The following is a 16,265-nucleotide window of genomic DNA, read 5'->3' as shown; positions in this document are numbered from 1 at the left end:
TGAGAAGTTATGTTTGTAGATCATGGACCATGCTGATAATACTTGTTTGTGAAACAGAAAGACCTTTCCTGCCAATTTGTCTACAATCTACATCATAGCTGCGACTCAGAATAAAGTTTAGGCCACCATATTTAGGTTCAATCACGCTGTCTGTACTGCCTATCCAGTGACGTGGGTCACGCATGCGCACTGCTGCGCAGGTGTTGTAAATGGTTTGCATTAGCATCGTCAGTGATGAGCAGAAAGTGTCGAGGAAACCCCAGACAACGAAAGCAGCTCTTGTTCAAGCTCCGTTTCAAATGCGCAAATCTGAACATTGATGAATGAAACCAAAGACAATGGAGGAGGTAAGGAATAGCGTTTATTTTCTAATTGTTATTTTCAAAATGCTTGCCAACTTTGGCAAAAGTTGAACTCGTGCTGCAGTGAAAATTCCAATTATGATTCATTTCAATATGCATATGAGCTATGACTTTCTGGACAAGACATAGCGAAACGGGGACATGCCATCAAATTTAGTTGTGAGTTTTCTCAACTCATCTGTTGTTTGTTACTGTTATTTGAACTGCATTTTCCCCAGTAGAGTTGTAATTAAATTTGAGTTTTTGATTAAAATGATTTTAATACATTATGGCATGAAATAGTAAGATATTTTAAAAATAACATTAATAAAGAGCATTCTATATCGGAAGTTGTAATTTGAGTCATCAGTTTAAACTACGGTTGCCAACTCCCTGAAAAAAAAAAAAAATTAAGGACACCTGATTGGTAGAGCCAGCCGGCCCGATAACCTTCACCCTTTAATATTTCTTTCGGATGTGAAAAAAGTTTTTTTTAATTATAATACTTTTACTCAAAACTGAATTAGGTACATATTTGAGTGATATAAGAACACGAAAAATAATTATCAGCAATGCATTTTTAATACAAAAAGTACTAGAATATAATTAACATCTGTCATGCTAAATTTAAAACGGTATAATTGAACCCTTAAGGTCCTGAGCCTTTTTGTGTGGGCTTTTTTTATTTTTTATTTTTTTTTAAACAATTTAGGTGCGTTCAAAGTCCCCTCAGCAAGTTTCTCAAATGATCACTCCAAATATAATGTGGAAATGCAAACCAAATTGATAGAACATAAAAATATAATACTAACAGTGAAAATACAGCACACAGAGAAGAACAAGAAAACAAATGGCCTGGCTCCTTCTTATTTATCTGCGATCTTAACCCTCTGTACCTCTGCTCTTCGTTCTACCGGCCAGCTACTTTTGCAAGTTCCGAGGTCGAAACTTAAACAGTGGGGAGACGGATCTTTTGCGGTTGCTGCCCCCAGGTTGTGGAATAGCCTACCCCCTGAAATCGGCAACATTACAAATCTATGCCTTTTAAAATCCCGGTTATAGACACACTTTTTTAGGCTCACTTTTCCCCCAGACTAGGGTAGCATGGTTTTATTTCTAAAGAGTTTTCGGATTTTATCTGTTTTATTGCTGGTTTGACTGTTATCGCGTTGAGTTTTTTAAATTTTATTTCCTAATGTCATAGTATAGTACATTTTATTTATCATAAACCATGTTTGTAGTTGTTGCAAAGCACTTTGAGGACCTTTCCGTTTTTTGTAAAGGGCTATAGAAATAAATTTGATTTGAAATGAGCATCATTTTGAACAAGATTTTAGTCGAGCTTTACTCACACCTGTTATCTGCCATACACTGTTCGATCAGCTCATTAGTCAGAAAGCAGGAGTGGAGGGGGAATGCGCTCTTCTATGTATTCTTGAAAAGTACCATACCAGTACTGTATTCGTTCGTTCTACAAATAAAATACTATTTTCATGATAATAGGGGACAAAGTGCATCCTTCGTGAGCTTAATAAGGGATGCGTACATTTCTGTCTGAATACTGGACAATTCCGTTTTTCAAAGTACTGTTGGCAACCCTGGGTTAAACGCAGGGGGAGAAAAAAAGCAGCACCTTTTTGGTCTTGGGTTTCAAATTTTCCATGGCTACTTATTAAAAATGTCCCAAGTCGACCCCTCCCATGAATAGAAAAAAAAAACCCACCTTTCTCCCTTAATCATCCATTCAATGATACTGCCCTTCTCTGGCTAAATGTCCCACATGATCACTTGAACAGATTTGTGTATTCTGATCTGAGATTACAAAAATATGCATTCATTTGTTTATTTTCCATGCCGCTTTTTCCTCACTAATATATTCCACATTTGGCTCAGCCATATGTGAATTTAAAAAAAAATGTATTGTGCGACTCTTCTTTGTTTGGCATGTGTTGATTTGGTTACCATATTTGCTCATGTTTGTTGTCATAATCGAGGTTCATGTTTCCATGCTTTTACAGTTCAAAGAGAAAAAAATTCATTGTGCATTTATTTTTATTTTTCATGTGGTCTTTGCCTAATGGGCCTTTCAGCCTTTACAGTTGTCTATGTATAGACCCCACCCACCGACGTCACAAAATCACGTGCTCGCTGTATGGTTCCGCCCCCTTGTCCGTCATTTTGTGTCTGTATTATCAATGGTCTCAATTGATCGAACAATTTATAATGCATTTCATGGAAGACTCGGTGCTTTCGGATGCCGTAAACTCACTTGATGCGTTGCATAAAAGGCGTTATGTGGAAAAGCTTCAGTTTATCCATTCGCCAGATCCATATTTGATGCCTAAATCGATGTTTTTCGACCCGCTGTCTCCGCCGTATTTGCCTGACATCTGCTAGCAACCCTGATATGTACAACTATCTTGTCCACACAAAATCCGCCTATTCTCACGAAAGTTTGAAAAACTTTAAGAGCTTGGAGGCTTATAAATACTTCGTTGCTGGTTGGGTGAAACAGGTCCTCGTCCACGAAAATTCGGCAGGAATCTATCTTGTGCTTGGAAAGGTGAGTTACGAAATTTTCAATTCAAAATCTTTTGTTATTGCTAACATCCACTGTCAAGTCTAATGTATTTCATGTCGTTTGTCAATGGAGTTAGGGCTTTTAATGTTCATATGGTTTAGCGATAGCACTCTCACTACATACATACGTGTATGTTGTCGGCGATTAGCCTAGCAATGATCTCAATTGTGGTTGTCAGCCCAAAACCCTCTAAATATATATTAAATGCATCTTACCAGATATAGAATGACTACTACATAATCTGTGGTAATCGTTTGAAGCCCAGTTTTCTCGTCGAATTGCAGCAGCCCATCTCGCTCTCTTCTCTCCGGGTCTCTCGGAATCCGGTAGAACTTCAAGTCTCTCCGTCTTCTCCGTCTATCTTCTCTGCTATTGCAACCGACCGCCACACACGCCTTCACCATTTTGATTATTAATGTTAACGAGCAGAAAAACACGTCATAAATAGGAGGAATGTACGTAGCCGTAACAGGGAAACATGATGTGTTGACGGACAAGTGGGCGGCACCAGTCAGGAGGAAGGAGTTGTGACGTCACGTGGGTAGGGTCTATAGGATGCTGTTTAGCTGTTTTATTATTCATCTAAAGCTGTGTACAGCTGTGGGCAACCTTTTTAACATCAGGGGGACTATGTAATTTGCCTGGTACACCAGACTCACCGCTGTTGCAGCTATTGAGTCCGGCCACCATTCAGCGGATACAATTTCCAGGGCGGAGCAAGCCACAGCAAACAGACAGGGGAGTGGACCAATTAGCGACGGGCAGACCTGACGTTAGTAAAATGACGAGGGCAGGACGAGGGACTTGCGCGCTGAAGTAAACATACGAGGAGAGCGGAGTTTATTCAACATGGCTAGCGCGAGACAGACTGTTGTCAATGACTCGTGTCGATGTGTTTTTGGTCATTTAAAACCGATTTTACCGTGGATTGGAAGATATTCTCGGCTCTCCTGTTCACCACCTGTGTTGTTGTGGAGACGACTTCCGACGCGCAAGAGTGACGTTGCTCGTTAAGAACACGTCACGCAAATAAACAAATCTGATTTGTCGATTGATTTTGTACCTGCTCGAGAGGCCGTTAATGGGCTGGTTCCCAGACTTTTCTCTCAGTGTTTGAAAAATACAGGGAGAACAGTCTGGCCGTGCCAGGCAACTATGTAATGGGACCTATGTGTTCTTCTTTGTTCCTTACGACATCCACCACACGGTGGCGCCTCTTTATGTTCGTTTTCTTCTTCTTTTGTGAGAGCGTGTGCGTGGCCCGTTGTACTCCTGAGTGACGATTGGTCAAAGCTGGATTTATTTTTTGTGCAATAAAAGTGCATAAGTGGAAGTATGCTTCCTTTTTTACCTTTTATGTACACATCCTGCCCTGCCACGCGTAACAAATTTTGATTTGTGTGGACTTATAGTTTGCCGAATAGTGTAATTGCCCAAGTCATTTTTTAATACTTGTTTGCTAAAACCTCTGCGTGATGTTACTGTCCTACCACTGCTGCGTCATCCTGCCTCACTCTCTCTGTTATAAGCCAATGAGAACTCGAAATATCAAAACATTGTTTTTCCATTTTTCCAAAAATGATCAAATATGCTATTAGGCTAAAGCTACAGTGCATTTGCATTCAATAACTACATTAAATCCATCTGATTTTAAAAAGGTAAAAAGTGGAGGGGGTGAAATGAAAAGCATAATAATAACTAGGCCTGCAAGCAGGACCAAACGGGCCCTCGTAGTTTGGCGCAACTCTGATGGCGCGCAGCTCAGAGTAGTGGCAGATTGCCCCCCTCTTATCATCTCATGAGAAACTAACCTGTTCTGGCCTCTTGTTTCTGTGTGTGGAACCTCTTTTGAGTTGTGGGCATGGTTGACAGAAATGTTTTTGTACATCCTGAGATAAGAAATCCATTCACACACCTAGGTGAAAAAAATCCCTATTGAAGAGGGTCTTACAAAAAGGGAAGCGCTACTGAGCAGTGTAGACTCGCCCTTATTCAAAACCAAAATGAATCTTCTAATTGACCCAATTCAAGCAAATGTGCCAAATTTTGTGGCTCTATGAGCTGCCTAAGTCCATGAAGAAATATACTTCCTTTTAATGGCGAACAAAGCGTTGTCACGGCAACAGTCAGAGACATGTGGACATTGGCCCTAAAATGAAATACAAAGAATACAAACAATACAACTGGCTTCATTTACTCACCTCTGACGGAGGCACACTGGACCTAACAACACTACATAAGTCAACACTTCGTAATATTATTAATTCAGCAGCCGTTGCAGCAGTTAACGCTCGCTTACTCGAATCACTGGCGCTCGCGTGCAGCCACTTTACACACAAATGGGACTGCTAATAGCTGCCGGAAAAAAATCTATGATCAAATTAGTTGTCAACTATTTTATTAGTTGCTGCAGCCCTAATTATGGATGTGATAATGGAATTGGAATATAATTATTTGCACTGGAGTCATATTTTTGCACCGTTAACTTAATTTTCAGTAAATTTACGTTAAAAAAAAATAAATAAATAATATATATATATATATATATATATATAACGGTACATGTATTTGTATTGAACCGTTTCGGTACGTGGTGCTCGGTTCGGAACGGAGGCGTACCGACGTAATGTAACCCTTACTTTTCCAGGCTGTGACTCGATCGGGTTACAGTTTCTTTGTGTAGATTATATTTACTCCATCTTCTCTACTATAATGAGCACCAACACGGTAGGACAGTATAACCCAGAGACGTCAACGGCGCAACAACGTGGCCGCCGCGAGAACGCAGTGAAACGCGGGCGTTAAAGTCAATCAGCCAATGCACATCAGTCGCAGTGCGGCCGCGTGTTAGACGTGTCCCAGAAGCGGCTCAACACGACGCACGCGAAAAGAACGGCAGTTTATTATTTGATGCGAGACACGACCCTCCTGCGTCAATACTACTACCGGTAGCTAGGGTCGGCAAACCGGAAGTCACTCGTGTAAAAATACGGTGGATCCGGTCGATTTTCAAACTAATATGCAATCGTAACCCACTTTTTGAGTCCATCAGATCTCTTGAGTGGTAGATCGGGAAGCAGTTAACTTGTCTTTGATGATTTGCTGCAGTCTTCTCTGCTATAATAATAACCAACACGGCCCCGTGTTCAATACAAAACCCTCCTACCACAACAAAACAAGTAGCAACTAATATTCACATAGGAACTAAAGTTATACAACATAAAATATAGAATATAAATGAATACTACATCACATTTGTAAAATAGAAACACATAATAAAATAATAGCCCATTTAAATAAAATAAATTGAAATGAGCGAAAACACCTGTAAATAAATAATAACAATAATACACAGATCCTGCTTACACAATTAAATTGATTAATTTCTGTGTGGCGCTTTAACTTAAGAAAATCCACCAATAAAGCTTTTGAAAACCGTTCATAAGAAGAAAAAAAAGATTCATTGAGGCATTTCGTTTGTAAAATACATGTTAAAATCAATGTCATTGGGATTGCTTTTCTCTTTAGCACAGGAATTCTTTTTTCTTCTTTCTTTCAGAAAGAAAGCTGACCAATACGCGGGGTCTGAAAGGCAAATTGTTGTTGGATTATCTTTAAATACCCGCTACTTTTTGAGCAGGATTCTAGCTTTGTATAGGCTAATGTTCCTATTGTTGAAAGGTGTGTAATAAACAACTAGCACATTTATATTTTGCATTTTGTTTTCTTACTGTGCCGAAAATGAACCGAACCGTGACCTCAAAACCGAGGTACGTACCGAACCGAGATTTTTGTGTACCGTTACACCCCTAACAAATAGATATATGGTGGAAAACACTCAGGTGACTTGAAGTTCTGCTCTGAGACCCTCAATTTAGCCAACTTTCAAAATTATCTGATATGCATGTGTGATATATATCATTGGAAAGCTTAAAATCTCAATTTTCTGGGGGAAGAAAATTTTTTGAACCAAGAGGGCATTTTTGTTGTTGTTGTTGTTGGAGCATGTATCACTGAGACATAGCTTTGAATGGCCACAGCTGGATTTTTTATTTCATTTTACAGGTGAAACATGGTAATATAACAAGGGTTGCGATGCAGAAATCGCAGACATCAAGGAGTGGTCGAGATTTTGTTTTTCATATATTTACCCTTTTACACTTTTTTTTTTTTTTTTTCTTTGTTTTGATAGATTATTTATCATCTAACATTTTGGAGAAAATGTGATAGTAACAAAAAAAATACAATCAAGCAATAGATAGGTAGATATCCATGACTTTTTTACAGACGCCACTTTTTTCAGTGTGACATAATTTGTTTAAACGTTTAAAATGTGAATGAATAATTTTTTTTTTTTTTTTAAGCGAAATAGTAGACATCAACTAGAAACTGCAATTTCGGGAGAAATTACACACCTTGGTCTTTCCTCTGTGGAGATACAGATCTTAGCCCCACTCAGGTCTATCAATAGAATGGACCATAATGCCAGTCAATGGCACTAAACAAAGTAAAAGCCATTAGAAAAGATTGGGAGAATTGGACGTCCATGGCCGTCAATGGCATCACCCTCCATAAGCGGCAATCCAATCGGGGACATTTGGGGGACACGTCCTATTGATATCTAGTCATTTTCTGTTGATTTGGGGAAAAAAAAAAAATTCCCATTGAAAATGAATGGGAAAAATTTTGGACGTCCATGGACGTCAATGGTATCAACTTACATAAGCGTCAATGGAATCCAAGTACATTGGCATCAATAGAATGAACAAACATGAAGAAATGCCATTGGAAATGAATGGGAAGTTTGGACGTCCGTGGCCGTCAATGGCATCACCCTCCATAAGAGGCAATGCAATCGGGGACATTTGGGGGACACGTCCTATTGATATCTAGTCATTTTCTGTTGATTTGGGGAAAAAAAAAAAATTCCCATTGAAAATGAATGGGAAAAATTTTGGACGTCCATGGACGTCAATGGTATCAACTTACATAAGCGTCAATGGAATCCAAGTACATTGGCATCAATAGAATGAACAAACATGAAGAAATGCCATTGGGATTTAATGGGAAGTTTGGACGTCCATGAACGTCAATGGCATCACCCTCCATAAGCGGCAATGCAATCGGGGACATTTGGGGGACACGTCCTAATGATATCTAGTCATTTTCTGTTGATTTGGGGAAAAAAAAAAATTTCCCATTGAAAATGAATGGGAAAAATTTTGGACGTCTATGGACGTCAATGGTATCAACTTACATAAGCGTCAATGGAATCTAAGTACATTGGCATCAATAGAATGAACAAACATGAAGAAATGCCATTGGAATAAATGGGAAGTTTGGACGTCCCTGGACGTCAATGGCATCACCCTCCATAAGCAGAAATGCAATTGGGGACATTTGGGGGACACGTCCTATTGATATCTAGTCATTTTCTGTTGATTTGGGGAAAAAAAAAAATTCCCATTGAAAATGAATGGGTAAAATTTTGGACGTCCATGGACGTCAATGGCATTACCCTCCATAAGCGGCAATGCAATCGGGGACATTTGGGGGACACGTCCTAATGATATCTAGTCATTTTCTGTTGATTTGGGGAAAAAAAAAAAATTCCCATTGAAAATGAATGGGTAAAATTTTGGACGTCCATGGACGTCATTGGCATCACCCTCCATAAGCGTAAATGGAATTGGGGAAGTTTGGGGGACACGTCCTATTGATATCTGGTCATTTTCTGTTGATTTGGGGAAATGTAGTTTTTTCCCCATTGAAAATGAATGGGAAAAATTTTGGACGTCCATGGCCGTCAATGGCATCGACATCCATATAGCCAATTGAATCCAAGTACATTGGCATCAATAGATTCGACATGCATGGCCGTCAATGGCATCAATGCAATGTAAATTCCATTGAAATCCCATTGAAGTGAAAGGGAACTTTTCCCATTAGAAATGAATGGGAGAGTTTTTGGCAAATTTCCGGGGAACCGTAAATTTTTTCCAAATTCTGTATACAACTTTTATGCCCCTCACCGTCCCGGAATTTTTGATACCCAAATTATGTGATTTGGTCAAAAATTGTAGGACTAGATACATTTTTAAACTTTTTTTTTTTTTCGGAAAATTGCCGTTTACGGGCAAACGGAAAATTTTTCGTGGCGTTTTGAAAAATTCCCATCGTCACGCGATAATTCCGGTCATGCCGATACTTGAACGGTGCCGATCGGGGCTACGGTTTGGGCTGTGCGTTGGCTCAAAAAAACGCGGAGAATAAGATGAATAAATAATAATAATAATAACTAGAAACTGCAATTTCGGGAGAAATTACACACCTTGGTCTTTCCTCTGTGGAGATACAGATCTTAGCCCCACTCAGGTCTATCAATAGAATGGATCATAATACCAGTCATTGGCACAAAACAAAAAGCCATTAGAAATGAACTGGAGAATTGGACGTCCATGGACGTCAATGGCGGCACCCTTCATAATTGTTAATGCAATCGGAGACATTTGGGGGACACGTCCTATTGATATCTAGTCATTTTCTGTTGATTTGTGGAAAATAAAAAAATTCCCATTGAAAATGAATGGGAAAAATTTTGGACGTCCATGGACGTCAATGGTATCAACTTACATAAGCGTCAATGGAATCCAAGTACATTGGCATCAATAGAATGAACAAACATGAAGAAATGCCATTGGAAATTAATGGGAAGTTTGGACGTCCATGGACGTCAATGGCATCACCCTCCATAAGCGGCAATGCAATCGGGGACATTTGGGGGAAACGTCCTATTGATATCTAGTCATTTTCTGTTGATTTGGGGAAAAAAAAAAAATTCCCATTGAAAATGAATGGGAAAAATTTTGGACGTCCATGGACGTCAATGGTATCAACTTACATAAGCGTCAATGGAATCCAAGTACATTGGCATCAATAGAATGAACAAACATGAAGAAATGCCATTGGGAATGAATGGGAAGTTTGGACGTCCCTGGACGTCAATGGCATCACCCTCCATAAGCAGCAATGCAATCGGGCACATTTGGGGGAAACGTCCTATTGATATCTAGTCATTTTCTGTTGATTTGGGGAAAAAAAAAAAATTCCCATTGAAAATGAATGGGAAAAATTTTGGACGTCCATGGACGTCAATGGTATCAACTTACATAAGCGTCAATGGAATCCAAGTACATTGGCATCAATAGAATGAACAAACATGAAGAAATGCCATTGGGATTTAATGGGAAGTTTGGACGTCCCTGGATGTCAATGGCATCACCCTCCATAAGCAGCAATGCAATTGGGGACATTTGGGGGACACGTCCTATTGATATCTAGTCATTTTCTGTTGATTTGGGGAAAAAAAAAAATTTCCCATTGAAAATGAATGGGTAAAATTTTGGACGTCCATGGACGTCAATGGCAGCACCCCCCATAAGCGTCAATGGAGTTGGGGACGTTTGGGGTATACGTCCTATTGATATCTGGTCATTTTCTGTTGATTTGGAGAAATGTAGTTTTTTCCCCATTGAAAATGAATGGGAAAAATTTTGGACGTCCATGTAAGTCAATGGCGGCACTCTTCATAAGCGTCAATGGAATTGGGGAAGTTTGGGGGACACGTCCTATTGATATCTGGTCATTTTCTGTTGATTTGGGGTAATTTTGTTTTTTCCCCATTGAAAATGAATGGGAAAAATTTTGGACGTCCATGGCAGTCAATGGCATCGACATCCATATAATCAATTGAATCCAAGTACATTGGCATCAGTAGATTTGACATGCATGGCCGTCAATGGCATCAATGCAATGTAAATTCCATTGGAAATCCCATTGGAAGTGAATGGGACTTTTCCCATTCGAAATGAATGGGATAGTTTTTGGCAAATTTCCGAGGAAGCGTAATTTTTTTCCAAATTCTGTATACAACTTTTATGCCCTTCACCGTCCCGGAATTTTTGATGCCCAAATTATGTGATTTGGTCAAAAATTGTAGGACTAGATACATTTTGAAACTTTTTTTTTTTTCACGGAAAATTGCCGTTTACGGACGAATGGAAAAATTTTCGGGGCCATTTGTAAAGTTTCCTGTGTCACGCGAAAATTCCGGTCGTGCCGATACTTGAACGGTGCCGATCGGTCTAACGGTTCGGGCTGTGAAGCGCGCGTTTTTTTTCCATTCAAAATGAATAGGAAAGTTTTTGGCAAATTTCCGGGGAACCGTAAATTTTTGCCAAATTCTGTATACAACTTTTATGCCCCTCACCGTCCCGGAATTTTTGATGCCCAAATTATGTGATTTGGTCAAAAATTGTAGGACTAGATACATTTTGAAACTTTTTTTATTTTTCGGAAAATTGCCGTTTACGGGCGAACGGAAAATTTTTCGTGGCGGTTTGAAAAATTCCCATCGTCACGCGAAAAATCCGGTCGTGCCGATACTTCAACGGTGCCGATCGGTGCTACGGTTTGGGCTGTGCGTTGGCTCAAAAAAACGCGGAGAATTATTGAATAATAATAATAATAATAACTAGAAACTGCAATTTCGGGAGAAATTACACACCTTGGTCTTTCCTCTGTGGAGATACAGATCTTAGCCCCACTCAGGTCTATCAATAGAATGGATCATAATACCAGTCATTGGCACAAAACAAAAAGCCATTAGAAATGAACTGGAGAATTGGACGTCCATGGACGTCAATGGCGGCACCCTTCATAATTGTTAATGCAATCGGAGACATTTGGGGGACACGTCCTATTGATATCTAGTCATTTTCTGTTGATTTGTGGAAAATAAAAAAATTCCCATTGAAAATGAATGGGAAAAATTTTGGACGTCCATGGACGTCAATGGTATCAACTTACATAAGCGTCAATGGAATCCAAGTACATTGGCATCAATAGAATGAACAAACATGAAGAAATGCCATTGGAAATTAATGGGAAGTTTGGACGTCCATGGACGTCAATGGCATCACCCTCCATAAGCGGCAATGCAATCGGGGACATTTGGGGGAAACGTCCTATTGATATCTAGTCATTTTCTGTTGATTTGGGGAAAAAAAAAAAATTCCCATTGAAAATGAATGGGAAAAATTTTGGACGTCCATGGACGTCAATGGTATCAACTTACATAAGCGTCAATGGAATCCAAGTACATTGGCATCAATAGAATGAACAAACATGAAGAAATGCCATTGGGAATGAATGGGAAGTTTGGACGTCCCTGGACGTCAATGGCATCACCCTCCATAAGCAGCAATGCAATCGGGCACATTTGGGGGAAACGTCCTATTGATATCTAGTCATTTTCTGTTGATTTGGGGAAAAAAAAAAAATTCCCATTGAAAATGAATGGGAAAAATTTTGGACGTCCATGGACGTCAATGGTATCAACTTACATAAGCGTCAATGGAATCCAAGTACATTGGCATCAATAGAATGAACAAACATGAAGAAATGCCATTGGGATTTAATGGGAAGTTTGGACGTCCCTGGATGTCAATGGCATCACCCTCCATAAGCAGCAATGCAATTGGGGACATTTGGGGGACACGTCCTATTGATATCTAGTCATTTTCTGTTGATTTGGGGAAAAAAAAAAATTTCCCATTGAAAATGAATGGGTAAAATTTTGGACGTCCATGGACGTCAATGGCAGCACCCCCCATAAGCGTCAATGGAGTTGGGGACGTTTGGGGTATACGTCCTATTGATATCTGGTCATTTTCTGTTGATTTGGAGAAATGTAGTTTTTTCCCCATTGAAAATGAATGGGAAAAATTTTGGACGTCCATGTAAGTCAATGGCGGCACTCTTCATAAGCGTCAATGGAATTGGGGAAGTTTGGGGGACACGTCCTATTGATATCTGGTCATTTTCTGTTGATTTGGGGTAATTTTGTTTTTTCCCCATTGAAAATGAATGGGAAAAATTTTGGACGTCCATGGCAGTCAATGGCATCGACATCCATATAATCAATTGAATCCAAGTACATTGGCATCAGTAGATTTGACATGCATGGCCGTCAATGGCATCAATGCAATGTAAATTCCATTGGAAATCCCATTGGAAGTGAATGGGACTTTTCCCATTTGAAATGAATGGGATAGTTTTTGGCAAATTTCCGAGGAAGCGTAATTTTTTTCCAAATTCTGTATACAACTTTTATGCCCTTCACCGTCCCGGAATTTTTGATGCCCAAATTATGTGATTTGGTCAAAAATTGTAGGACTAGATACATTTTGAAACTTTTTTTTTTTTCACGGAAAATTGCCGTTTACGGACGAATGGAAAAATTTTCGGGGCCATTTGTAAAGTTTCCTGTGTCACGCGAAAATTCCGGTCGTGCCGATACTTGAACGGTGCCGATCGGTCTAACGGTTCGGGCTGTGAAGCGCGCGTTTTTTTTCCATTCAAAATGAATAGGAAAGTTTTTGGCAAATTTCCGGGGAACCGTAAATTTTTGCCAAATTCTGTATACAACTTTTATGCCCCTCACCGTCCCGGAATTTTTGATGCCCAAATTATGTGATTTGGTCAAAAATTGTAGGACTAGATACATTTTGAAACTTTTTTTATTTTTCGGAAAATTGCCGTTTACGGGCGAACGGAAAATTTTTCGTGGCGGTTTGAAAAATTCCCATCGTCACGCGAAAAATCCGGTCGTGCCGATACTTCAACGGTGCCGATCGGTGCTACGGTTTGGGCTGTGCGTTGGCTCAAAAAAACGCGGAGAATTATTGAATAATAATAATAATAACTAGAAACTGCAATTTCGGGAGAAATTACAAACCTTGGTCTTTCCTCTGTGGAGATACAGATCTTAGCCCCACTCAGGTCTATCAATAGAATGGATCATAATGCCAGTCATTGGCAAAAAACAAAGTAAAAGCCGTTAGAAATGAATGGGAGAATTGGACGTCCATGGACGTCAATGGCGGCTCCTTTCATAATTGTTAATGGAATCGGGGAAGTTTGGGGGACACGTCCTAATGATATCTAGTCATTTTCTGTTGATTTGGGAAAAAAAAAAAATTCCCATTGAAAATGAATGGGAAAAATTTTGGACGTCCATGGACGTCAATGGTATCAACTTACATAAGCGTCAATGGAATCCAAGTACATTGGCATCAATAAAATGAACAAACATGAAGAAATGCCATTGGAAATGAATGGGAAGTTTGGACGTCCATGAACGTCAATGGCATCACCCTCCATAAGCGGCAATGCAATCGGGGACATTTGGGGGACACGTCCTAATGATATCTAGTCATTTTCTGTTGATTTGGGAAAAAAAAAAAATTCCCATTAAAAATGATTGGGAAAATTTTTGGACGTCCATGGACGTCAATGGTATCAACTTACATAAGCGTCAATGGAATCCAAGTACATTGGCATCAATAGAATGAACAAACATGAAGAAATGCCTTTGGAAATGAATGGGAAGTTTGGACGTCCATGGACGTCAATGGCATCACCCCCCATAAGCGGCAATGCAATCGGGGACATTTGGGGGACACGTCCTAATGATATCTAGTCATTTTCTGTTGATTTGGGGAAAAAAAAAAAATTCCCATTGAAAATGAATGGGAAAAATTTTGGACGTCCATGGACGTCAATGGTATCAACTTACATAACCGTCAATGGAATCCAAGTACATTGGCATCAAAAGAATGAACAAACATGAAGAAATGCCATTGTAAATGAATGGGAAGTTTGGACGTCCCTGGACGTCAATGGCATCACCCTCCATAAGCAGCAATGCAATCGGGGACATTTGGGGGACAGGTCCTATTGATATCTAGTCATTTTCTGTTGATTTGGGAAAAAAAAAAAATTTCCCATTGAAAATGAATGGGTAAAATTTTGGACGTCCATGGACGTCAATGGCAGCACCCCCCATAAGCGTCAATGGAATTGGGGACGTTTGGGATATACGTCCTATTGATATCTGGTCATTTTCTGTTGATTTGGAGAAATTTAGTTTTTTCCCCATTGAAAATGAATGGGAAAAATTTTGGACGTCCATGTAAGTCAATGGCGGCACCCTTCATAAGCGTCAATGGAATTGGGGAAGTTTGGGGGACACGTCCTATTGATATCTGGTCATTTTCTGTTGATTTGGGGTAATTTTGTTTTTTCCCCATTGAAAATGAATGGGAAAAATTTTGGACGTCCATGGCAGTCAATGGCATCGACATCCATATAATCAATTGAATCCAAGTACATTGGCATCAGTAGATTCGACATGCATGGCCGTCAATGGCATCAATGCAATGTAAATTCCATTGGAAATCCCATTGGAAGTGAATGGGACTTTTCCCATTCGAAATGAATGGGATAATTTTTGGCAAATTTCCGAGGAAGCGTAATTTTTTTCCAAATTCTGTATACAACTTTTATGCCCCTCACCGTCCCGGAATTTTTGATGCCCAAATTATGTGATTTGGTCAAAAATTGTAGGACTAGATACATTTTGAAACTTTTTTTTTTTTCACGGAAAATTGCCGTTTACGGACGAACGGAAAAATTTTCGGGGCCATTTGTAAAGTTTCCTGTGTCACGCGAAAATTCCGGTCGTGCCGATACTTGAACGGTGCCGATCGGTCTAACGGTTCGGGCTGTGAAGCGCGCGTTTTTTTTCCATTCAAAATGAATAGGAAAGTTTTTGGCAAATTTCCGGGGAACCGTAAATTTTTGCCAAATTCTGTATACAACTTTTATGCCCCTCACCGTCCCGGAATTTTTGATGCCCAAATTATGTGATTTGGTCAAAAATTGTAGGACTAGATACATTTTGAAACTTTTTTTATTTTTCGGAAAATTGCCGTTTACGGGCGAACGGAAAATTTTTCGTGGCGGTTTGAAAAATTCCCATCGTCACGCGAAAATTCCGGTCGTGCCGATACTTGAACTGTGCCGATCGGTGCTACGGTTTGGGCTGTGCGTTGGCTCAAAAAAACGCGGAGAATAAGATGAATAAATAATAAGTACAATAAAGTTGCACAATAACAATACCTTGTTCTTTCTTTCAGAAAGACCAAGGTAATAATAATAAAGTTGCACAATAACAATACCTTGTTCTTTCTTTCAGAAAGACCAAGGTAATAATAAGTACAATAAAGTTGTAGAATATCATTACCTTGTTCTTTCCTTTGGAAAGACCAAGGTAATGAATGATTCTAAGCTGAAAACGACAGACATTTTGAATATTAAATATAATTAATTACCTTCGTTTTATGGCTAGGTTAAAACAAAAGCGGTTGCGCGACGTCTGTAAACGGGAGTTTTCAGGGTAAAATGGACAAATTCAAAATAGTTTGGGAGCTTAATGCGCC

General features: G+C 39.5%; 1 protein-coding gene across 1 annotated transcript in view; it reads left to right on the top strand.

Annotated features, from left to right (window-relative positions):
• Positions 1–203: 203 nt before the first annotated feature.
• si:ch211-188c16.1 (uncharacterized protein LOC562677 homolog) overlaps positions 204–16,265 on the top strand; it is a 62,642-nt gene continuing 46,580 nt past the window's right edge. The window contains exon 1 of the mRNA XM_057827530.1: positions 204–347. Within this exon, the coding sequence (XP_057683513.1) occupies positions 324–347 (24 nt within the window). The 5' untranslated portion in view covers positions 204–323. The remainder of the gene's footprint in view (positions 348–16,265) is intronic.

Source organism: Corythoichthys intestinalis, chromosome 22, assembly GCF_030265065.1.
Source record: "Corythoichthys intestinalis isolate RoL2023-P3 chromosome 22, ASM3026506v1, whole genome shotgun sequence".
NCBI classification, from domain to species: domain Eukaryota; kingdom Metazoa; phylum Chordata; class Actinopteri; order Syngnathiformes; family Syngnathidae; genus Corythoichthys; species Corythoichthys intestinalis.
Note: the sequence above shows the minus strand (reverse complement) of the source record. Positions and strands in the feature narration are given on the sequence as shown.